Source organism: Lepidochelys kempii, chromosome 9 (genome assembly GCF_965140285.1).
Source record: "Lepidochelys kempii isolate rLepKem1 chromosome 9, rLepKem1.hap1, whole genome shotgun sequence".
NCBI lineage: Eukaryota > Metazoa > Chordata > Testudines > Cheloniidae > Lepidochelys > Lepidochelys kempii.
The window spans coordinates 774,286-798,086 of NC_136388.1; the positions used below are offsets into that span (position 1 = coordinate 774,286).

Below are 23,801 nucleotides of genomic sequence, written 5' to 3' on the forward strand. Positions count from 1 at the left end.
TATCTTTGTGTTAAAAATCCTAGCTCGTCAGAGACAGCTGTTTTAAAGTACTGTCACACTCACCTGATCTATTTCACTTGCATAAGAACGTCTGCCACTTGGAGTCAAGAAAGGAAAGCAAAATCCTTGCACAGGCCTGCAAGAGAAACGAGAACAATCAGATACAGACTTTCTCCCAGCCACCGACCTTGAAACCTTGGCAAGAGCCACAAAGAGGTAATTTAGTTTTGCTCCTGTCCATGGCATAGGATGTAATCTGAGAACAGAGGGCTCGGTCTGCAAATCTCCCTATACCTATTTCTTCTCCACTGTGTCAAGCATTTTTTCCCAAAAGACTTGTTGCTATTCCCAGTAGCTGAAGCTGCCAGGATACCACTACTGAACCTTATGAAACAGTCACTAATCTAACGCACACAGATACACCCAAACATGAAATGGACAGTACACAGAAAGCAGGTTTGGTGGCAATCATTCCACAGTCCAATAAAACTCACTGTTAGGAGACGGTCTGTGATATTCAGCTGAGGGCTTGGTTACGCTTGCGAGTTACAGCACAAAAAAGGAGCCCCGGGCGCACTAGCTCACTACCCGTCCACACTGGCGAGGCACGTAGAGCGCTCTGACTCTGCAGCTACAGCGCTGCTGTGCAAGTGGAAGAACGTTTGCTGCGCCCCTGCTGGAGCGCCATGGCGCCAGTGTGGACGAGGTCTTGCATTACTGCGCTCTGATCAGCCTCTGGAAACGTCCTATAATTCCTTTAAGTCAAGTGGCCACTCTTGTCATTGTTTTGGAATCGTTGCAGGAATGCGGATATGCCCTTTGAAAGCTCCGTTTCTGACAGCCAGTATGCTTACCTGCTCCAAGACAAAGCAACCATTAGTGTGAAATGCTGTCAGAGAGAGGGGGAAGGAGAGGGGGAGGCGGGGGCGGGGAGGGGGGTCTGCTGCTGTCTGAACTTACAAGACAGCATGCTGACATGCTCTCAGCCCCCCAAAACCCCACTCTCTCTCTCCCCTCACATACACACAACACACTCCCTGTCACACTCCACCCCACTCCCATTTGAAAAGCAAGTTACAGTCACTTGCATGCTGGGATAGCTGCCCATAATGCACGGCGCCCAATGCCGCTGCAAGTGCCGCAAATGTGGCCACACCAGTGCGCTTGAAGCTGTCAGTGTGGACAGACTGCAGCACTTTCCCTACTGCGCTCTCCGAAGGCTGGTTTAACTCAAAGCGCACTACATCTGCAAGTTTCAGAGGAACAGCCGTGTTAGTCTGTATTCGCAAAAAGAAAAGGAGTACTTGTGGCACCTTAGAGACTAACCAATTTATTTGAGCATGAGCTTTCGTGAGCTACAGCTACAGTGAGCTACAGCTCACTGATGAAGTGAGCTGTAGCTCACGAAAGCTCATGCTCAAATAAATTGGTTAGTCTCTAAGGTGCCACAAGTACTCCTTTTCTTTTTACATCTGCAAGTGTCGCATGCCCTTAAAATTTCCCTTACTCAGTTCTACCTCATTACCCTCAATTACAGCCCCTCCCATCCCCTAAATAACACCTCTCTTGCCCTGGCCTCTGCACCAATCAGACGCTCTTATGGAGTTCTCACATCCCCTCTTAATAATTAACTAAGAGCTTGTGTGGCTTTGAGCCATGCCTGCCATACAGGTTACAATCCCCTCTGTACAGCTTATCTCCAGACATACTGCATTTCCAAATGCAGTGTGGCATGGAAGAGATGGTGCTTTCCACGGAATGAGCATCCATTAGAAAAGCTGTGTGACTGGCAACAACTCACTCGCTTAGCTCTTCCCTCAGCTTACAAAGATCGTTTAAAGCCAGGGCTCAGTCAGAACATCCATGAGAGCAATCCAAATTCCTTCCCCAAGCAATCATCTCTCCTCTGGGCTGTGTCAGTTTCTTTCTGTTTCCTTCACTCACTGTTATTGCTGCCTCTGGGCTGCATCTTGCTACAGTCTCCTGGCTCTCTCCCCTCGGTTCCCTGCAAGTATTTCAGCTTCCCTCTGTGCTTCATTAGCTATCCCCTGGCTGGGTCTCTCAAACACTTTTCCCCAGGGAGCAGTGCTCTCTTTCTCTCGTAAATTGGTTCAGCTACTTGCAAGCAGATTCTCATCAGATGCCAGAGGTCCCCCCTAAACAATGCGTGTGATGCTGCAGCACGTTGTACAAAGATCTACACATACTCAGCTTCTTCTGCTGCATCTAGGGCTGGATGGAGCTGTGACAGGAAAGGCGCTACGAATCAGTCGGGTAAGGTGGAATCCTCTCCTAGTTGGACGGAACTGATATTGGCAAGTTTGACCGATCGGGTTACTACAGTTCACCTGCCATTCCACAGGCCAGCTCCTTCTCTACCTCAGTTGCAGTGTCACAAGCCCTGCGTCCTCTTGAAATAGCAGAAGCCAAGCATGAAGAGGGTTAATTGGTGCGGAGGTCAGGCGCAGGTCACAAACTGGCTGTGTCTAAGAATACTGAACTGAGATCCTGGCCTGGGGCTTTCATTTCTCTAGCTAAACATCTTTATGTATTCTAGCAGCTCACAACCTTTTCATAATGTTCATCTTAGTTGCATGAAACATTTTTATTTTTCAAAGTCATCTTTCGTTTGCGATTTACTTAAAACACATTGATTGACTGTTGTCTCTGTGCTGTTGCAGATTACTTTTGCAGATTACTGTGAATTTGGTCTACAATAAGTTCTCACTTAAAGTCATCCCGGTTAACATTGTTTAGTTGCTGATCAATTAGGGAACATGCTCGTTTAAAGTTGCACAATGCTCCCTTATAATGTTGTGGCAGTCGCCTGCTTTGTCCACTGCTTGCAGGAAGAGCAGCCCGTTGGAGCTAGCAGGTGGGGGCTTGGAGCCAGGGTGGACCAGCAGCCCCCCCCATCAGCGCCCCACCCCCCTAAGTTCCCTGTGTGGCAGCCGCTGGCCAGGCTACCAATTGCCGGCAATTCAGCTGACCCTCCCCCCACTGCCATGTGCTGCTCCTGCCCTCTGCCTTGGAGCTGCTCCTGGTTACTGTGCGGGGTGGGGGGAAGAGGAGGGCTAATGTCAGGGTGTCCCCCTCCCCCCACTCCTGCACCCAGCCTACCCCTTCTCCATATAGGGCAGGGTGGGGACACGACAGGGCTCAGGACAGAGGGAGCTTGCTGGCCGCAGCTGCTCTCTCAACTTGCTGATCTACTTAAAAAGGCAAAGTACTTAAGTGGGGTCAGCATACTTAAAGGGGCAATGCGTGTGTCTCTCTCTCTCTCACACAGGGTAGAGTGTGAGGCTACATTAACAATGTGTTAACCCTTGAGGGCTCAGCCGAATGCTTGTTCATCATTTTGCAGTAAGGCATTCCCTGGGAAATATCCCACCCTCTTACTTCACCTCCTCAGCCAAGCTTCACACTCATCATTGCTGTATACAGTATTAAATTGTTTGTTTAAAACTTATACTGTGCGTGTGTGTGTGTATATATATGGTTTTTTTGTCTGGTGAAAAAAATTTCCCTGGAACCTAACACCGCCCCCCTCCCATTTACATTAATTCTTAGAGGGAAATTGGATTCGCTTAACATCGTTTTGCTTAAAGTTGCATTTTTCAGGAACATAACTACAGCGTTAAGTGAGGAGTTACTGTATCTTGTTTTGTGGGGTAGCCGAGTGAAATGAAGGTCAGTTGCTGATCAGTACTGATGCCAGCAAAGGAAAGTCCCAGCAAATGTGCATGATGCTCGGCCTCTTAATGTGCTTTTATGGTGTGAAGTAGGTTTAATCAGCCTTATACAACAACTGAATTCTAGCGAGCACATCAGACACCTTTGACTCTACAGTGAGCTGAGGGTTATGGAATTTAATTTGTCCTCTTTAATCTATTAGCTTTGATTAATTTATCTATATGCAAATCTCAGACAGAATTTGTCATGATTCAAGTGTGCAAAACGTTATCCCATTGCATTAAAGCATTGACTATGCAACAGCACTACCATTCATGTCAACGGTGAGACTTCCATTGAAGCTCTGGCTAGCAGTCCGTGTGTGCGTTAGAACATGCAGAGTAGAGAAACAAGGTGTGCATTTAGGAAACAGAAATGTATTGTGAGCAAAGGTGACCGTAGCCCCACTGGGCTCCTCCTGGGTGCAGGTGTCTGCCTGGGTGGGGCTGACTGCAGTATCTGGACCAAAGTTTCATGCTGTTTGTACAAGAAATCTCTACAAAGTTGTTCAGTCTTCAGTGTTTAAAACTGTCAGCTCCATGAGCCATCTGCGAAGTCATTAGTAACCAATGCCAAAGCTTCCAATGTTTTTTAGGGTCCAATCCCACACTCTTCACTCAGGCAACCCCCCGCCCCCAAAGTCCAAGGCCCTCTACCATCAGCAGGGGCAGACTCAGCGCCTTTCAGGGCTGGGTTCAAAGTGAGATGGTCTGATAAACAAAGTCAGTGGGAGTTTTGCCTGAGTGAAGAGTCCAAGGCTGGGCCATTATTGACTAGTATTGAGGGGCCACAAATGCAAAGCCTGCGAGCTGCCATTGGTTTGATGTGGCCCCCACATCTTCCAGACACACATGGCAAATGGAACAGAACTATTTCCTGGTGCTTCCTACGAACCTGAATGCTTGGTAGGTGGCTTCCTGGGAGCCTGGCCGCCTCTCTCCCCATGTACCACCACAGAGTCAGGCTGTGGCCCTCCTGGTTTGGCCTGGGCGGGGCTGCTGGCACAGTGTTCTCTGTGAAGCCGCTCCCTCCCACCCGCATCCCTGGAACTCACCTGGGGCCATCAGAGCCAGAACATAAGAACATAAAAACGGCCAGACTGGGTCAGACCAAAGGTCCATCTTCCGACAGTGGCCAATGCCAGGTGCCCCAGAGGGAATGAACAGAACAGGTAATCATCAAGTCATCCATCTTGTCGCCCATTCACAGCTTCTGGCAAACAGAGACTAGGGACACCATTCCTGTCCATCCTGGTTAATAGCCATTGATGGACCTACCCTCCATGAACTTATCTACTTCTTTTTTGAACCCTATTATAGTCTTGGCCTTCACAACATCCTCTGGCAAGGAGTTCCACTGGTTGACTGTGCGTTCTGTCAAAAATACTTCCTTTTATTTGTTTTAAATCTGCTGCCTTTTAATTTCATTTGGTGAAGGAGTAAATAACACTTCCTTATTTACTTTCTCCACACCAGTCGTGATTTTATAGACCTCTATCATATCTCCCCTTAGTTGTCTCTTTTCCAAGCTGGAAAGTCCCAGTCTTCTTAATCTCTCCTCATACAGCAGCCGTTCCATACCCCTAATCATTTTTGTTGACCTTTTTTGAATCTTTTCCAATTCCAATATATTTTTTTGAGATGGGGTGACCATATCTGCATGCAGTATTCAAGGTGTGGGCGAACCATGGATTTGTATAGAGTAAATATGATATTTTCTGTCTTATTATCATCGCTTTCTTAACGATTCCCAACATGCTGTTCAGTTTTTTGACTGCCGCTGCACACTGAGTGGATGTTTTCAGAGAACTATCCACAATGACTCCAAGATCTCTTTCTTGAGTGGTAACAGCCAATTTAGACCCCATCATTTTATATCTATAGCCAGGATTAATTAACTTTCCAGGTATGCTATAAAGTACTTCTTTCTTCATGAAGAAGAGCTCATTTCTCTCACCAACAGAAGGTGGTCCAATAAAATATATTCCCTCCCCGAACTGGTCTCTCATTTATCTTGGACATTCAGGGCTTGATCCAAGCCCATTGAAGTCAGTGGCAAGACTCTCATTGACTTCAGCCAGCTTCGGATCTGGCCCTGGTGTGGGAGGTGGATTTAGGAACAGCAGATATAGTCAGTTGTGGGCACATTAGAGTTAATATTACTGTGACAGGTCAATATCGTGCATTATGAATTTGGAGGAGGACTTGGTTGTGTGTCAGTCCTCATGCCCTGATTCTATTGTTATAAAGTACGATTTAATTGTTGTAAAAGTGCCAAGAGGAAAGGATGGAGATTTCAGTGTAAATCTAAAAAATTACATAAAAGAAAACAAGTGAGTTCTAACAACAGTTCTTGTTATTTAACTTGAGTTGGAAAGACGATCCTTCATAACATTTAAGTCCTTTTTCAGGGCCTGATCCTGCAAACATTTGCTACTAAACATTGTCCCATTGACCTTAAAGGACTACTCACGGCAGCAAGTGCTATGCTTGGTCAGAAATGTTAGCTAGAATTGGCCCTGAAAGTGAACAAATGAAGCCATTTTTTACACTATAATTTAAAATGAAATTCTGCTGGGCTACAAACATCTGACTTCATTATCCAACACCTGTCTTTATTTATAAATCAGTGACATATTTAGACAGCATTTGTGGGATACAGGAGTTTAGACTCCAACCTAATTTTCCAATTTGATTCCTCCATTCAAATTCCTGAATTTCAGACCAAACCTTGCAGTCTTAGCTCAAGCACAGCTCTCACTGCGAGTCCAATTCTGAGAACAAGTCCTGTAAAGTGAGGGGAGTTACTCTGAATTTAGACCAGTCAAACTCAGATCAGACTTTGGGTCCGAATTAAGAGGGGGTTTTGTCTGAGCCAGGATTATAGATCTAAATGGTTAATCTTCTGCTTGCATTTAGAGAGAAGCAACTTCATTACTTTGTCCAGGTCATCTTCATAAACAACTCCCTCCCTCCCTTCCAAATTTCTCTGTTGTTTTATTTGTTTCAGTACCTGTTTAATAGAGTCACAGAAATACATTGCAGCTGAGGAACTGGGACTAACTCTTACAGACGCAACTGGTTCCTACTCACGCAAATAACTAATCCCATTGAAATGAAGGAGCCACGTTGGAGCCTTGATGTGTGTGTCACGCTAGACCTCACACTCTCCCATGCCCCCCAGGTTCCTTACCTGAGACCATTTCCAATGTCCCTGAAATTCAGAGTTTTCATAGATAAAAGTGACAGAGGCCGGGATATCCTGGTAGCCAGCATCATTGCAGTCCACAAACTGTACCAACAGCAAGCTCTTTCTCCTTTAGCTCTGAAACACAAGAAAGCACCTCTCCTTTATTTGCTCTGTACTTTTATAGTCATGCTGACTCCTAGTATTTTAACAATAAAATGAAGTCCAAAGTAGGCTCATCTTTTCCCCCCTCCACCCCACACAGAGAGATAAATAGCTCAAGCAACATCTACCAGTTTAAACTACTTATTATTTTTTTTTTTTAAAGTGAAGGGGTTTAAGCAAACAGAAAAGCAATGGGTCATTTTACAAAAAAAAATCTCCATTTTCATTGATTTATTGCTTCCTAATCTCTGCATTTTCTTAAACATTTAGAAAAAAAATAAATTAATTCCTCAAGTAACATAGTTTTAAGTCAGCTGTCTGAAATACTTTACCATTTTAATGTAAATCCAGTGTACTCAGCAAAGTTAAATCCTATATTTTCAAAACATTCCCTGGGCTTTAATGCCAGTGGTAGCCAGTTGGCTAAAAAATGTGTGCAGCTCTTTGAAATGTAATGCCCCAAATGGCTGGCAATACAGATCCAAGCCCAGGAAGTCACTGAAAAGGGTATTCTAAAAACGAAAACTGCACAAAAGCAGGAGATAAGAACAAGGGGCCTTTCCAAGACTGAATCAATTTTGTATAAAACAAAATCTGATCTCAATTTTCTCCTAAAACCTGAATCAAACCTTTTTTCTTTTAAGCTGGAAAATACTGGTCCAGTTTTAATGTGTGTGTAGATAGATAGATAGATATTTTATTTTACGCTGTTATTGCACTTCTGGGGTCTGTCTGGAAACAGAGGTTGGCCAGAAATGAGAACATTCCATGAAAGGTGTTGTTGTGAGGGCCTTTACAGTTTGGTCAGAAGAGGGAAATACTGGAAATCTTGCAAGAAAGCCTGTTCTCATGAAAGTTTGTGCTAGACAGCTTTACAAACTCAGGTTTTCCGGGTTCCCATAAGCATCTGAACTTCGGGGTTCTCATACAGATCAAAGGTTCCATCATTGCTCAGGTCTGTTCTGCCACTGATGCTCAGGTGAGAAGATTACTGCATGAAACTGACGGGCAATACATTGAGAAGAAAGGAGAGGAATACCTTCTGTGGTCAGACAGTGGAGATACAGTGGCATGGGGGTGAGCAGAACTACTAATGCTGTCTAGATTTTTTTAAAAAATCCAAGAACATTTTATGACCATTCATAAACTCTACATCTATGGAAGCAGAGATAATGATAACAAGGGTAATAAACCCTCAGGCTTCAGGGTATGAGCATTTTGTGTAGAAGAATTTTAACTCTATGTACATCATTGCACAACTGCCAAAGTGCAGAGCAGATGGATTTCAGCCCAGGTCACATGGAGCCTGGCTGCATGTCATGGGATGGTTGCAAAGGAAGGGAAGATGATTGGGGTTTTCTCCCCTGATTTGTACTCGCTACTTCCAATGCTGTCCATCCCACCCCTTTCCATGGGTGGGAGAGCAGCTTTCTGCCCATACTCTGAACTCCCCCCTTGGTGTCATCTGTCTGCCCCACACAGCCAGAGCCAGGAACAGCTGTTACATTAAACAGAAAAGGAGTACTTGTGGCACCTTAGAGACTAACCAATTTAGTCTCTAAGGTGCCACAAGTACTCCTTTTCTTTTTGCGAATACAGACTAACACGGCTGTTGCTCTGAAACCGTACATTAAACAGAGCACTCTCTGGAATGACAGCTACCTCCCCTCTCTCCTCATGTGTCTCAGGGAGAGCCAGCTGTGTTCCTGATGGAAGTAACACAGGAGGGAAGGAGGTTATGGTGCATTCCCATGTGACTTGGAGGACTGGAGAAGGGGGTTGGTGTCTCCCAGTCGATTTCCTCTTCCTTTGCTTCTCTTCCAGCTCTGTTGTGCCTGCTCTGCCCCTCCCTGTTACATCTGCTCTTCCTCCCATCCTCACCCCTATTGTATAGGCACACTCAACTCCCCATTGTACCTGCTCTGCCCCGCCCCCATCCTCTGTTCTATCTGCCTTCCCACCACGAAATCTACTCTGCTCCTTCCCTTTAATCTGCTGTTCCCCTCTCCTCACCCTTGGTTGCCCTTCCCTTCTCCCCCAACCCCCTCTCTGCTCTGCTCACGCCCACAGGCTCCCTGCACTAGGGACTGCCATGTGAAACGTACAGTACTAGCTTGCTGACCCTCATATTGTCAATGGAGAGTGACCGGTCCAGTAAAACCTGCTTTGGAGCACAGCATGCAGGAGACACAACAGTCTGTGGGTCTGAGCAGCCGGCCAGAGCCTGGCCAGGAAATGAGGGCTCAATCCTGTGCGGTGCTGAGCACTCCAGAGGGATTAGCTGGGCTGTAGATACTAGAGCAGACGGGCATTGGTCCCATGTGATATTGAAAATCCCATGTGCCTGCTCGAGATTTTTGTGCCTGTGTCCCCCTGCAGTTAATTTCTGCTAGTTGTAAACCCGTTGTATTGATGGGAGAATAGCTTTAGAGCTGTGTCCAGGAGCAGCAAAGGGGTTCTCATTGAATGGGAGCTGCAGTGAGCCCAGAGAAATTGCAGGGTGATGCCCTAGCCCGGCAAGGGTGACTTTGCACCATGCATTGCGCTGTCAGGGCTTGGTCACATCAGCCTCGTGATACAAACACGCCAGGTTGGTTCAGACTGGGTTGCCAAAGTCACAGCTGCAAAGGCCCAAGCCCCGCCTCCCCAAGGCAGGCTTCGATGCTGCTGTATCTGCTCCAAAGCCAGGTACTGTGGAGGGGGCAGGTCGGGTGCAGGCTCCCAATGTTCTTTGCTTACCTTGTTATTTACACTTTTACAAACACTGCAAAGCCGCTGGCTGCCGCACAGGGCTCCCTGACTGACCCTCCCCCCGACCTGTCCTAGTCACAGCTCCCATGCACGACACCTCCAGCCCCTGGGGTGGCTGCTCTGTGGGCAGGAGAATGTCTCTCCTCCAGTCTCTGCTGGGCACAGCCAGCCTGAGGCCCTCAGTGGGAAGAGGTGACACCTCGGTGCCTCAGGGAGGGGGGCGGGCTGAGGAGAAACAGGGTGATTAGCTTCTCCCCCCTCCTCTTCACTCCCCCCCTACAGTCTCTGTCCCCTCATTACTTCCCTCCTTCAGGGCCTGTACACCCTGCCCCCATGCCCCTCTGGAGCCCTGTCCCCAAGTTACATCCCCCGGAGCCATGTCCCCCATTACACCTCCCTTCCTGGGCCCCCCCTACCCCCGTTATGTTCCCCCTCCCGGGGTGCTCCCCGGTCTCCACTTGTGTCTCTCCCTGCACGCTGGATGAACTGCACTCCCAGGAACCCAGGTCTCCCCTGCCCCTGGGGCTTGGAGAGCTGCATACACGCAATCAGGAGCCCCACAGGAAAGGACGGATGGGCTGAGCCCACATCTGGGAGCCCTAGCCATTCTAGCCAGTGAGCCGCTGGGGAACCATGGGTCTGCAGGGGGCACATCACAGCCCCTCCCCCAGCTATAATCTGATCTCTCTCCACAAACCCACACCCTTGTTCTGAAATGACTGCTCCCCGTAAGGGAGTTACTCCTTTGTCTCAGAGGCCTGCACTGGTAGTGTCCAATGCCAGCCGATGCCCCTGGCAGGGTGGGGGGGGGCGGTCATTACACCAGCACGCTGAATTTAGGGTCTTGCTAACAAGGAGCTTTCCAGCGAGGCTTGGTTGTTCTTGAACCAGGCCTATGTTAAAGCAATGGCAGGCTGCATTTATTCTGTCTCCCTCCTTTGCTCACTGTCACATGGAGGAGGAAGGGCGATGGGGGGGGGAGAGATGACTGCTTTCCCTCTTCCAAGGCTGCTGGGAGCGAAAAGCAGGGATCCCAGCAGCTCCACTTCCTCAGTGCTTCTCCCCGGGATGGACGGGTTTAAATCCAAGTGATTTTAAATCACTGATTTCAATAATGATTTAAATCAAGAAGCAGGAAATCCTTCATTGAAGTAGCTGATTTTAATCTTGTTTTGCATTTGTATGTTTTAGTTCTGTTCCTAAACATTCTCATTGGTTGGTAATCATTAAAATGTGTAAAAAGAACAGGAGTACTTGTGGCACCTTATAGACTAACAAATTTATTTGCGCATAATGTGACAGGGTCAGGCCAGATGGCTACAGGAGAGTGAAAGAAGGCAGATATATTAGCCCCAGGTTAAGTAGGTCCCTTTTCCCTGGGTAAGGTAAAAGGGAAGGTTTTTTTTTTTTTTTGAAACAGAAAGGAAATTTATTTGTAACAGTTACAAAGAATACAAAGGGATAAAAAAAAAAACTGAGCAACAAAACAACGCAATCAAAAGGTATAACACAACAGCTTTCAGGAGGGAGAGGTGTTAACAGGGAAGGTTTTTTTTTTTTTTTTTTTTTTTTTTTTGAAACAGAAAGGAAATTTATTTGTAACAATTACAAAGAATACAAAGGGATAAAAAAAAACTGAGCAACAAAACAACGCAATCAAAAGGTATAACACAACAGCTTTCAGGAGGGAGAGGTGTTAACAGGGAAGGTTTTTTTTTTTTTTTTTTTTTTTTTTCTGAAACAGAAAGGAAATGTATTTGTAACAATTACAAAGAATACAAAAGGATAAAAGAAAAACTTAGCAACAAAACAACGCAATCAGAAGGTATAACACAACAGCTTTCAGGAGGGAGAGGTGTTAACAGGGAAGGTTTTTTTTTTTTTTTTTTTGAAACAGAAAGGAAATTTATTTGTAACAATTACAAAGAATACAAAAGGATAAAAGAAAAACTTAGCAACAAAACAACGCAATCAGAAGGTATAACACAACAGCTTTCAGGAGGGAGAGGTGTTAACAGGGAAGGTTTTTTTTTTTTTTTTTTTTTTTTTTTTTTTTGAACCAGAAAGGAAATTTATTTGTAACAATTACAAAGAATACAAAAGGATAAAGAAAAACTTAGCAACAAAACAACGCAATCAGAAGGTATAACACAACAGCTTTCAGGAGGGAGAGGTGTTAACAGGGAAGGTTTTTTTTTTTTTTTTTTTTTTTTTTTTTTTGAACCAGAAAGGAAATTTATTTGTAACAATTACAAAGAATACAAAAGGATAAAGAAAAACTTAGCAACAAAACAACGCAATCAGAAGGTATAACACAACAGCTTTCAGGAGGGAGAGGTGTTAACAGGGAAGGTTTTTTTTTTTTTTTTTTTTTGAACCAGAAAGGAAATTTATTTGTAACAATTACAAAGAATACAAAAGGATAAAGAAAAACTTAGCAACAAAACAACGCAATCAGAAGGTATAACACAACAGCTTTCAGGAGGGAGAGGTGTTAACAGGGAAGGTTTTTTTTTTTTTTTTTTTTTTTTTTTTTTTGAACCAGAAAGGAAATTTATTTGTAACAATTACAAAGAATACAAAAGGATAAAGAAAAACTTAGCAACAAAACAACGCAATCAGAAGGTATAACACAACAGCTTTCAGGAGGGAGAGGTGTTAACAGGGAAGGTTCCAGAACAATCAGGAACCTTCTGGAGACAATTAAGACTGACAGGCTGATTAGAACATCTGCAGCCAATCAAGAAGCTGCTAGAATCAATTAAGGCAGGCTAATCAGGGCATCTGGGTTTAAAAAGGAGCTCACTTCAGTTTGTGGCATGCGTGTGAGGAACTGAGAGTGAGAAGGCATACTGTTGGAGGACTGAGGAGTACAAGCATTATCAGACACCAGGAGGAAGGTCCTATGGTGAGGATAAAAAAAGTGTTGGGAGGAAGCCATGGGGAAGTAGACCAGGGCACACAGCTGTTCCAGGAGGCACTCTAGACAGCTGCATTCCACAGGGCCCTGAGCTGGAACCCAGAGTAGAGAGCGGGCCTGGATTCCCCCCAAACCTCCCAACTCCTGGTCAGACAAAGGAGGAGTTGACCTGGATTGTGGGTTCATGAAAATGGCCAAACTGAGGGCTGCCGTGAAGCTCCAAGGCGAGCAAATCCGCCAATAAGCGCAAGACCACCAAGATAGAGGAGGAACTTTGTCACAATATATACACAGAGAACATGAAACAATGAGTGTTATCATACACACTATAACGAGAGTGATCAGGTAAGCTGAGCTATTACCAGCAGGAGAGAAAAAAAACCAAAAAACCTTTTGTAGTGATAATCAAGATGGGCCATTTCCAGCAGTTGACAAGAATGTGTGAGGAACAGTAGGGGGGAAAAATAAACATGGGGAAATAGTTTTACTTTATGTAATGACCCATCCACTCCCAGTCTTTATTCAAGCCTAATTTAATCGTGTCCAGTTTGCAAATTAATTCCAGTGAGCAGTCTCTTTTTTTCCCCCTACTGTTCCTCACACGTTCTTGTCAACTGCTGGAAATGGCCCATCTTGATTATGACTACAAAAGGTTGTTTTTTTCTCTCCTGCTGGTAATAGCTCACTTTACCTGATCACTCTCATTATAGCGTGGATGATACCCATTGTTTTATGTTCTGTGTGTGTATATATATATCTTCCTACTGTATTTTCCACTGTATAATCGGATGAAGTGGGTTTTAGCCCATGAAAGCTTATGCTCAAATAAATTTGTTAGTCTCTAAGGTGCCACAAGTACTCCTGTTCTTTTTGCGGATACAGACTAACACGGCTGCTACTCTGAAACCTGTCATTAAAATGTGTGGATTTCCAAATAAAGAGAGCCTTTACACAACATTTTGTACTTCCTTTTGCTAGCCAAGAGGATGAATTACATCTGTACACAGAGAGCTAAGCAATTATATATCTTGATATACTTTTTTCAGATTCTTAATTTTTTACTTTTTTATTATGTTAGAAATTGGTGAATAACACATTTCTGATTTCCTAGATGGTAATTGTTTACTTGGGATTTGTGTCAAGCTGCCCTGGAAACTGAAATTCAATTAAAAATGTAGAAAGACAGCATTTTTATTTTTATTAGTTAAAAAATTATCTTAAATGTCCTTCAATACACGAGAAAAAAATGTTTTGCATTTAAAATTAACTGATTTATTAAACAAAGGAAATAGTCACGGTAGCTAGAGAACTGACTTTCTTGACACCACGGGCCACACTGTCAATGGTATTTAGATGCCTAAAGATGCACACTGGTACCTACTGGGATTTTCAAAAGCACATAAGCAAGTTCAGTGCCTAACTCCCATTGGAATCAATGGGAGTGGAAATCAAAGGGGGTTAGGCACCTAACCACAGGTGCTTCTGAAAATCCACTAGGTGCTTGTCAAAAAGAAAAGGAGTATTTGTGGCACCTTAGAGACTAACCAGTTTATTTGACCATAAGCTTTCGTGAGCAAGCTTACGCTCAAATAAATGTGTTAGTCTCTAAGGTGCCACAAGTACTCCTTTTCTTTTTGCGAATACAGACTAACACAGCTGTTACTCGGAAACCTGTCTAGGTGCTTGTCTGTATCCTTAGGTGCCCAAATCCCTATGATCATCTGGCCCCACATGCTTCAAGGCTTTTAGAGCTAGTCTCCCACCTGTCTTTATTCAATGATGAGATGACGAAAACAAGATTTTCTGTTTTTTTTCAATTCCCCATCAGTTTCTCAACGTTCAATGAATTAGTCTAAATGAAGAAACTATTCCCTCTGCACCTGATAGCTAAATTAAAACCAAAAGTAATTCAGGCAAATCCATCTCTGCACAAGAGAAACTGAAAGTACTTATATTTGGAAAAATGTAAGTACCAGTACTCACACCCCTGAAAAGACTGAATATAATATAGGAACTTAATGCAGTGAGGATATTGTGACATATTGAAAAGGCTTGAGTAGACCTCAAAAGTTAAAGATGTTTCCCCTTCATTCTGTATATAAGTAAAAACGCAGCACCCTTTAACTCATTCAAATTTAAAGAAGGCTTATTGATGTAGCATATTTTAGTCCCTGCCCTAAAAGCTCAAAGACAGGAAGGGGATTAAACACACCAGATAAACCCATATCAATGGAAGGGCTCCTCTGCTCTATTAGGATCACTGTGTATTTAGTTACAGAAACATACATCAATGTAGCTGAGATTCTGCTATCTCTAGACATAGGTACATATTTACCAGTTGTTGTTTTTAAGTCCCTAACTACATAGAGAGATCCAGGATTACTCTGAAGAAGCCTTTGCAGCCATGAAAATGTGGATGGAATATGCATTCTCTGCCTAATTAACATCTTACTGTTTGTTTATATAAAGGGTTAGATTCTCAGCTGAGTCCAAGTTTCTGTGTCAGGAGGCTGGTGGCAGCTTTCCGGATGCATATCACCAAGCCCTGGTGTAAATCAGAGCTGCTGAGAAGCACCTGTAATTTATGCCACAGGTCTCTGAGTGATGGGATGCCAGTGAAGAGCTGAACCCACAGAGCTCCATTCTGCTACTCCCTGCCTGCCCAGGCACAACCTGACATACCTTCCCCCTATACCAGGCACGGGGAGATTGTGGTGACAGCCTCCTCCTGGGCCAGCAGAGCTAGGCCATCAAAGAGCTCCCCTGTGTGGGGGGTTCTCCATGTGCCAGTTTATGTCAACTTTGTTCTGCTCAAGTAGCACAAAATGGACTTAGCAAACCAGAGGCCAGCACTAAGAATGTTTACACCGGTTGCACCTTAGCATAGATGTGCAGCAGTGGTGCAAAGCCCTAATGCAGCTGTGCAGCACTGGTGCAAAGCCCCAGTGTAGATTCAGAGATGTTCAGGCCAGACGGGACCATTATGATCATCTTGTCTGACTTTCTCCATTACACAGGCCAGCAGACCTCACTCTGTAACTTCTGCAGCAAGCCCATAACTTCTGGCTGAACATGTCTAATAGAAACACAGCCAGTCTTGATTTAAAGACTGCAGGTGATGGAGAATCCACCACAGCCCTAGGTACGTTGTTCCAGTAGTCAATTACCTCAGTATCAAAAATGTGCACTTTATTTCCAGTCTGAAATAAAGTTCTAGCTGCAATTTCCAACCATTGGATCTTGTTAGGCCTTTTTCTTCTAGATGAAATAGCCCTCTTCCATCAGAAATCTCTTCCCAGGTAGGTAGATGTAGACTGTGATCAAGTCCCCTCTTAACCAACTCTTGGATAAACTAAATAGATCAAGCTTCTTATGTCTCTCATATCAGGTAGGTTTTCTAGAAGTGGAATAATTTTTGTAGCTCTTTTACTATTTTTCAACATGGTTTTTGAAGTGTGGTCACCAAAACTGGACACACTATTCCAGTAATGATCTTGCCAGTGCTGTTACAGAGGTAATAGCACATCCCTACTCCTGCTTATACACCCAGGATTGCATTAACCTTCTTATGTACCGGACTCATGCTCATTGGCTATCTGTCGTGACCTCTACGTCCTTGTTGGTGTCACTGCATTCCAGGATACTCGCTCTGACCTACAGTCTTTGTTCCTATGTGGATTTGGCTATATTAAAACACGTTGTTCAAATGAGCCACCTTACCAAGAAGTCCAGATCAGCCTCTATAACTGACCTGACCCCATCAATATTTGCCACACCACCAATTTGTATGTTATCTGCAAACTTTACTAGTAGTGATTTCATATGTTCTACCAGGTCAGTTATAATAGTTGACTGCATTGGTTGGACAGGGTTTACACCAGTGCAATTATCCCAGTTTCAGATTAGGGGAAATCCCATTGGTGCACTGTATTTACAGTGGGGGGGTTGCACAAGTTTAGCTGCACCAAGGCAGCCATTCTCACGTAAAAAATCCCTAATGTAGACAAGTCCTTATACGGAACAGACTGGGGGCATGTCTACCCTTACCCAGGATCAACACCATGGTGATCAATGCAGGTCTAGAGAAGACCCACAAAATTGACCGCAGATCGCTTTCCCGTCAACCCAGGGTGGTGTAGACACCACAGTAAGTTGACCTAAGGTATGTTGCGTAACTTAGGTCGACTTACCTCTGTAGTGTAGACAAGGCCTGGAACACAAATTGTGTGAAAGTGTAGCAGTGATTGTTAGATTTCCAGCACCAAGTCACCTGAAGAAGCAGTGAAAACCTGGGCCCTCTTTTCTTCAGTTGTAAACTTGGTTCATACAGGAAACCCAGTGCTGTCTAGGGGCTAGTTAAGGAGACAGACCTGAATTCCATTCCCAGCTTCATCAATGACTTGGTGTCTGACCTTGAGCAAATCAATACAAATTTCTGTGCTTCAGTTTACCCGTCCATAAAATGGGGTCAATAAACTTCCTAATTTCACAGATGCTTATTGGGAGGCTTAATTAGTAAATATTAATAAAGATCCTGGTAGGAGAAATGCTATGTATCATTAATTGTTTTGTGATTAATAAGGGTGAAAAATGGTCAAAAATGGCAAAAATATTTACATATTCATAAACTAATAACGTTTAACAGGTTCAGGTTGTGTAGATTTTTTTTTAATTTAACAAAATGAGGGAAATACATTGGAAGATCTATTTAAAAGTACTGTATCAAAGAGGATAATAATATAAATTAAACCTCGTCCATTTAGGGCCAGGCTCTGCCCTTGATGCTTGCCACTATTTCCCATTGAAAAAAAAAAAAAAGTCTCGTCTCCTGCATAAAGTTACTCAGGACACAGGGCTGGTGCCCTACTCTGACACTAACCCATGCACTATATCCACTGGGCCTGATTCTCCACCCCCTTTACACCTGGCGTAGTCATCTCCCCGCACAATGTGGGTATTAACCATGGCTGCTGGTGTGAGTGAGGGGGGAATTCTGGTGTGGCAGCATTTCCCCTCTCCCTAACACAGGTATAAATGAAGTCAATGGGAGACATGAGTGTGTTTTGTTTGGATCAGCAACAGTCCCTTGGCATCCGACTTTCTGGTTCCAGCGACACACTGCAGAGATCCGGTCTGGGCTGGCTACACACCCCAAGCACTCAGCACAAGGCTCAGACAAAGCAGAGTCCTTTAAACCTGCCAGGCCACATTTCAGCACAAGCAGCATCCCGAGCGCACACCCTGGGCTGGCAAGGGGCCAGGCGGAGCCAGCCCTCGGCATCTGACGAGGTGACGTGCCCGCCTCAGAACTGCATCATCGGCCTATCAGAGCAGGGGCGTGGGATGGAGGCAGCCTGGGCCTCGTAAGGAGGTGCCCTTGCTTGCGTGTGTCTCCACATCACGCTGCCAGGGACGCACAAGTGGTGCCAGCCCACCCGTCACCAGGGACAACAGCCAGCTCCCTCCGCACGCCCCTCCCGGCCGGCTCGCTGCCAGAGCGGGGCACAGGTGGCATCGCCCTGTCTGACCTTCATTTCTCCACCAGGCCCGACCTGGAAAGGCCCCCAGCGCCTGTGTGTGCGTCTCTCTCTCGCTGTGTGTGTGTGCGTGTTGTGGCGTGTGAGTGTGCGCGCCTCTCTGTGCCTGTTGTGGCGCGTGCGCGCGCCCCTCTCTGTGCCTGTTGTGGCGCGTGCGCGCGCCCCTCTCTGTGCCTGTTGTGGTGCGTGCGCGCCCCTCTCTGTGCCTGTTGTGGTGTGTGCGCGCCCCTCTCTGTGCCTGTTGTGGTGCGTGCGCGCCCCTCTCTGTGCCTGTTGTGGTGTGTGCGCGCCCCTCTCTGTGCCTGTTGTGGCGCGTGCGCGCGCCCCTCTCTGTGCCTGTTGTGGCGCGTGCGCGCGCCCCTCTCTGTGCCTGTTGTGGTGCGTGCGCGCCCCTCTCTGTGCCTGTTGTGGTGCGTGCGCGCCCCTCTCTGTGCCTGTTGTGGTGTGTGCGCGCCCCTCTCTGTGCCTGTTGTGGTGCGTGTGCCTCTGTGCGTGCTGTGGTGTGTGTGTGCGAGTCTCTCTCTGTGTGGTGTGTGTGTGCGCGTCTCTCTGTGTGGTGTGTGTGTGTGCGCCCCTCTCTGTGCCTGTTGTGGCGCGTGCGCGCGCCCCTCTCTGTGCCTGTTGTGGCGCGTGCGCGCGCCCCTCTCTGTGCCTGTTGTGGCGCGTGCGCGCGCCCCTCTCTGTGCCTGTTGTGGCGCGTGCGCGCGCCCCTCTCTGTGCCTGTTGTGGCGCGTGCGCGCGCCCCTCTCTGTGCCTGTTGTGGTGTGTGCGCGCCCCTCTCTGTGCCTGTTGTGGTGCGTGTGCCTCTGTGCGTGCTGTGGTGTGTGTGTGCGAGTCTCTCTCTGTGTGGTGTGTGTGTGCGCGTCTCTCTGTGTGTAGTGCTGTGTGTGCGCGTCTCTCTGTGTGGTGTGTGTGTGTGCGCGCGCCCCTCTCTGTGCCTGTTGTGGTGCGTGCGCGCGCCCCTCTCTGTGCGTGTTGTGGCGTGTGCGCCTCTCTGTGCGTGTTGTGGCGTGTGCGCCTCTCTGTGCGTGTTGTGGCGTGTGCGCCTCTCTGTGCGTGTTGTGGCGTGTGGGTGTGTGTGCGCGCGCCGCTGTGCGTGTTGTGGTGTGCGTGTGCTGTGCGCGCGCGTCTGTGTGTGTGTGCGCGAGTCTCTCTCTGTGTGGTGTGTGCGTGCGCGTCTCTCTGTGCGTGCTGTGGTGTGTGTGTGCGCGTCTCTCTCTGTGTGGTGTGTGCGTGCGCGCGTCTCTCTGTGTGTGTGTGTGTGCACGCGCGCGTCTCTCTGTGTGTGTGTGCGCGCGCGCGTCTCTCTGTGTGTGTGTGCGCGCGCGCGTCTCTCTGTGTGTGTGTGCGCGCGCGCGTCTCTCTGTGTGTGTGTGTGCGCGCGCGCGTCTCTCTGTGTGTGTGTGTGCGCGCGCGCGTCTCTGTGTGTGTGTGTGCGCGCGCGCGTCTCTCTGTGTGTGGTGTGTGTCTCTCTGTGTGGTGTGTGTGTGTGTGTCTCTCTGTGTGGTGTGTGTCTCTCTGTGTGGTGTGTGTGTGCGCGTCTCTCTGTGTGGTGTGTGTCTCTCTGTGTGTGTGTGCGCGCGCGCGTCTCTCTGTGTGTGTGTGCGCGCGCGCGTCTCTCTGTGTGTGTGTGTGCGCGCGCGCGTCTCTCTGTGTGTGTGTGTGCGCGCGCGCGTCTCTGTGTGTGTGTGTGCGCGCGCGCGTCTCTGTGTGTGGTGTGTGTCTCTCTGTGTGGTGTGTGTGTGTGTGTCTCTCTGTGTGGTGTGTGTCTCTCTGTGTGGTGTGTGTGTGTGAGTCTCTCTGTGTGGTGTGTGTGTGTGAGTCTCTCTGTGTGGTGTGTGTCTCTCTGTGTGGTGTGTGTGTGTGTGTGTCTCTCTGTGTGGTGTGTGTGTGTGTGTCTCTCTGTGTGTGTGTGTGTGTGAGTCTCTCTGTGTGGTGTGTGTGTGTGTGTGTCTCTCTGTGTGGTGTGTGTCTCTCTGTGTGGTGTGTGTGTGTGTGTCTCTCTGTGTGGTGTGTGTGTGTGTGTGTCTCTCTGTGTGGTGTGTGTGTGTGTGTGTCTCTCTGTGTGGTGTGTGTCTCTCTGTGTGGTGTGTGTGTGTGTGTCTCTCTGTGTGGTGTGTGTGTGTGTCTCTCTGTGTGGTGTGTGTGTGTGTGTCTCTCTGTGTGTGTGTGTGTGTGTGTCTCTCTGTGTGTGTGTGTGTGTGTGAGTCTCTCTGTGTGGTGTGTGTGTGTGTGTGTCTCTGTGTGGTGTGTGTGTGTGTGTCTCTCTGTGTGGTGTGTGTGTGTGAGTCTCTCTGTGTGTGTGTGTGTGTGTGAGTCTCTCTGTGTGTGTGTGTGTGTGTGAGTCTCTCTGTGTGGTGTGTGTGTGTGTGAGTCTCTCTGTGTGGTGTGTGTGTGTGTGTCTCTCTGTGTGGTGTGTGTGTGTGAGTCTCTCTGTGTGTGTGTGTGTGAGTCTCTCTGTGTGGTGTGTGTGTGTGTGAGTCTCTCTGTGTGGTGTGTGTGTGTGTGTGTCTCTCTGTGTGGTGTGTGTGTGTGTGTGTCTCTCTGTGTGGTGTGTGTCTCTCTGTGTGGTGTGTGTGTGCGCGTCTCTCTGTGTGGTGTGTGTGTGTGAGTCTCTCTGTGTGTGTGTGTGCGCGCGCGCGTCTCTCTGTGTGGTGTGTGTGTGCGCGCGTGTGTGTGTGTGTGTGTGTGTCTGTCTGTCTCTGTCTCTGTCCCTGTCCCTGTCCCTGTCTCTCTCTCTCTCTCTGGGCGCGTGTCTCTGTCTCTGCCTCCCGCGCGGCGGCGGCGGCTCCATCCCCTGCCGGCGGCTCGGTGCTCGCGGAAGCGCCGCCCGGTTTCCCCCGCCCGGCCCGGAGTTACCTGCAGGAGCCGCGTGTCCGCGAGGCTCGCCCGGCGCCGGCCACTGTGCGACCCACCTTCCCGCCGCGGGCTGAGGGGCCCGGCCGGCCCGGAAGTGACCTCACTCCGCCCCGCCCCGCGCCGCCGCCATGGTGAGCGCCCCGCCGCCGCCGCTGCTGGGCCTGGCCCTGGCCCTGGGGCTCCTGGCGCTCCTGGGGCTGCCGCCCGCCGGGTCCCCGGCCGCTCTGCTGGGCCTGGGCGGCGCCCTGCTGCTGGGGCTGCTCCGAGCGCTGCTGCCCCGCGCCGCCCGCCCCGTGAGTACCCGCCCCGAGCCCCGCACCCCGCCCCGCACCCCCCAGACCCGCCCCGAGCCCCGCACCCCGCCTCCTGCCCCGCACCCCCCAGACCCGCCCCGAGCCCCGCACCCCCCCGACCCGCCCCGAGCCCCGCACCCCGCCTCCTGCCCCGCACCCCCCAGACCCGCACCGAGCCCCGCACCCCGCCCCGCACCCCCCAGACCCGCCCCGAGCCCCGAGCCCCGCACCCCCCCCTGACCCGCACCGAGCCCTGCACCCCGCCCCGCACCCCCCCCTGACCCGCACCGAGCCCCGCACCTCGCCTCCTGCCCGCACCCCCCAGACCCGCCCCGAGCCCCGCACCCCCCCTGACCCGCCCCGAGCCCTGCACCCCGCCTCCTGCCCCGCACCCCCCAGACCCGCCCCGAGCCCCGCACCCCGCCCCGCACCCCCCAGACCCGCCCCGAGCCCCGCACCCCCCCCTGACCCGCCCCGAGCCCTGCACCCCGCCTCCTGCCCCGCACCCCCCAGACCCGCCCCGAGCCCCGCACCCCCCAGACCCGCCCCGAGCCCTGCACCCCGCCTCCTGCCCCGCCGCCAGCCCCGCCACGCACCGAGCCCTGCACCCCGCCCCGAGCCCCGCACCCCCCTGACCCGCCCCGAGCCCCGCACCCCGCCTCCTGCCCCGCCGCCAGCCCCGCCACGCCCCGAGCCCCGCACCCCGCCCCCCCCTGACCCGCACCGAGCCCCGCACCCCGCCTCCTGACCCGCACCCCCCAGACCCGCCCCGAGCCCCGCACCCCGCCCCGCACCCCCCTGACCCGCCCCGAGCCCTGCACCCCCCTGACCCGCCCCGAGCCCTGCACCCCCCTGACCCGCCCCGAGCCCCGCACCCCGCCTCCTGCCCCGCACCCCCCAGACCCGCCCCGAGCCCCGCACCCCGCCCCGCACCCCCCAGACCCGCCCCGAGCCCCGAGCCCCGCACCCCCCCCTGACCCGCACCGAGCCCTGCACCCCGCCCCGCACCCCCCCCTGACCCGCACCGAGCCCCGCACCTCGCCCCCTGACCCGCACCGAGCCCCGCACCCCGCCTCCTGCCCCGCACCCCCCAGACCCGCCCCGAGCCCCGCACCCCGCCCCGCACCCCGCCTCCTGCCCCGCACCCCCCAGACCCGCCCCGAGCCCTGCACCCCGCCTCCTGCCCCGCACCCCCCAGACCCGCCCCGAGCCCCGCACCCCGCCCCGCACCCCCCAGACCCGCCCCGAGCCCCGCACCCCCCTGACCCGCCCCGAGCCCTGCACCCCCCTGACCCGCCCCGAGCCCTGCACCCCGCCTCCTGCCCCGCACCCCCCAGACCCGCCCCGAGCCCCGCACCCCGCCCCGCACCCCCCAGACCCGCCCCGAGCCCCGCACCCCCCCCTGACCCGCACCGAGCCCTGCACCCCGCCCCGCACCCCCCCCTGACCCGCACCGAGCCCCGCACCTCGCCCCCTGACCCGCACCGAGCCCCGCACCCCGCCTCCTGCCCCGCACCCCCCAGACCCGCCCCGAGCCCCGCACCCCGCCCCGCACCCCCCAGACCCGCCCCGAGCCCCGCACCCCCCCCTGACCCGCACCGAGCCCTGCACCCCGCACCCCGCCCCGCACCCCCCAGACCCGCCCCGAGCCCCGCACCCCGCCCCGCACCCCCCAGACCCGCCCCGAGCCCCGCACCCCGCCCCGAGCCCCGCACCCCGCCCCGAGCCCCGCACCCCGCCCCGAGCCCCGCACCCCGCCCCGAGCCCCGCACCCCGCCCCGAGCCCCGCACCCCGCCCCGAGCCCCGCACCCCCCAGACCCGCCCCGAGCCCCGCACCCCGCCCCGCACCCCGCCTCCTGCCCCGCACCCCCCAGACCCGCCCCGAGCCCCGCACCCCGCCTCCTGACCCGCACCCCCCAGACCCGCCCCGAGCCCCGCACCCCGCCCCGCACCCCCCTGACCCGCCCCGAGCCCCGCACCCCCCTGACCCGCCCCGAGCCCCGCACCCCCCTGACCCGCCCCGAGCCCCGCACCCCCCTGACCCGCCCCGAGCCCTGCACCCCGCCTCCTGCCCCGCACCCCCCAGACCCGCCCCGAGCCCCGCACCCCGCCCCGCACCCCCCAGACCCGCCCCGAGCCCCGAGCCCCGCACCCCCCCCTGACCCGCACCGAGCCCTGCACCCCGCCCCGCACCCCCCCCTGACCCGCACCGAGCCCCGCACCCCGCCTCCTGCCCCGCACCCCCCAGACCCGCCCCGAGCCCCGCACCCCGCCCCGCACCCCCCAGACCCGCCCCGAGCCCCGCACCCCCCCCTGACCCGCACCGAGCCCTGCACCCCGCCTCCTGCCCCGCACCC

At 51.2% G+C, this 23,801-nt stretch overlaps 2 protein-coding genes across 4 annotated transcripts in view; one reads left to right on the top strand and one right to left on the bottom strand.

The window, feature by feature from the left end:
• The window catches only part of BDH1 (3-hydroxybutyrate dehydrogenase 1), a 47,013-nt gene extending 25,755 nt beyond the window's left edge, over positions 1–21,258 (bottom strand). The window contains exons 1-3 of the mRNA XM_073358977.2: positions 21,151–21,258; positions 6,925–7,056; positions 64–136 (exon numbers count right to left, since the gene is read on the bottom strand). Of these exons, the coding sequence (XP_073215078.1) occupies positions 64–136; positions 6,925–7,010 (159 nt within the window). The 5' untranslated portion in view covers positions 7,011–7,056; positions 21,151–21,258. The remainder of the gene's footprint in view (positions 1–63; positions 137–6,924; positions 7,057–21,150) is intronic.
• Positions 21,247–23,801, top strand: part of LOC140917024 (D-beta-hydroxybutyrate dehydrogenase, mitochondrial) — a 50,735-nt gene continuing 48,180 nt past the window's right edge. The window contains exon 1 of one of the 3 annotated variants that reach the window (XM_073358974.2): positions 21,247–21,443. In XM_073358974.2, the coding sequence (XP_073215075.1) occupies positions 21,279–21,443 (165 nt within the window). In that variant the 5' untranslated portion in view covers positions 21,247–21,278. The remainder of the gene's footprint in view (positions 21,444–23,801) is intronic. The other 2 variants (XM_073358973.2, XM_073358976.1) reach the window with 2 other exon arrangements.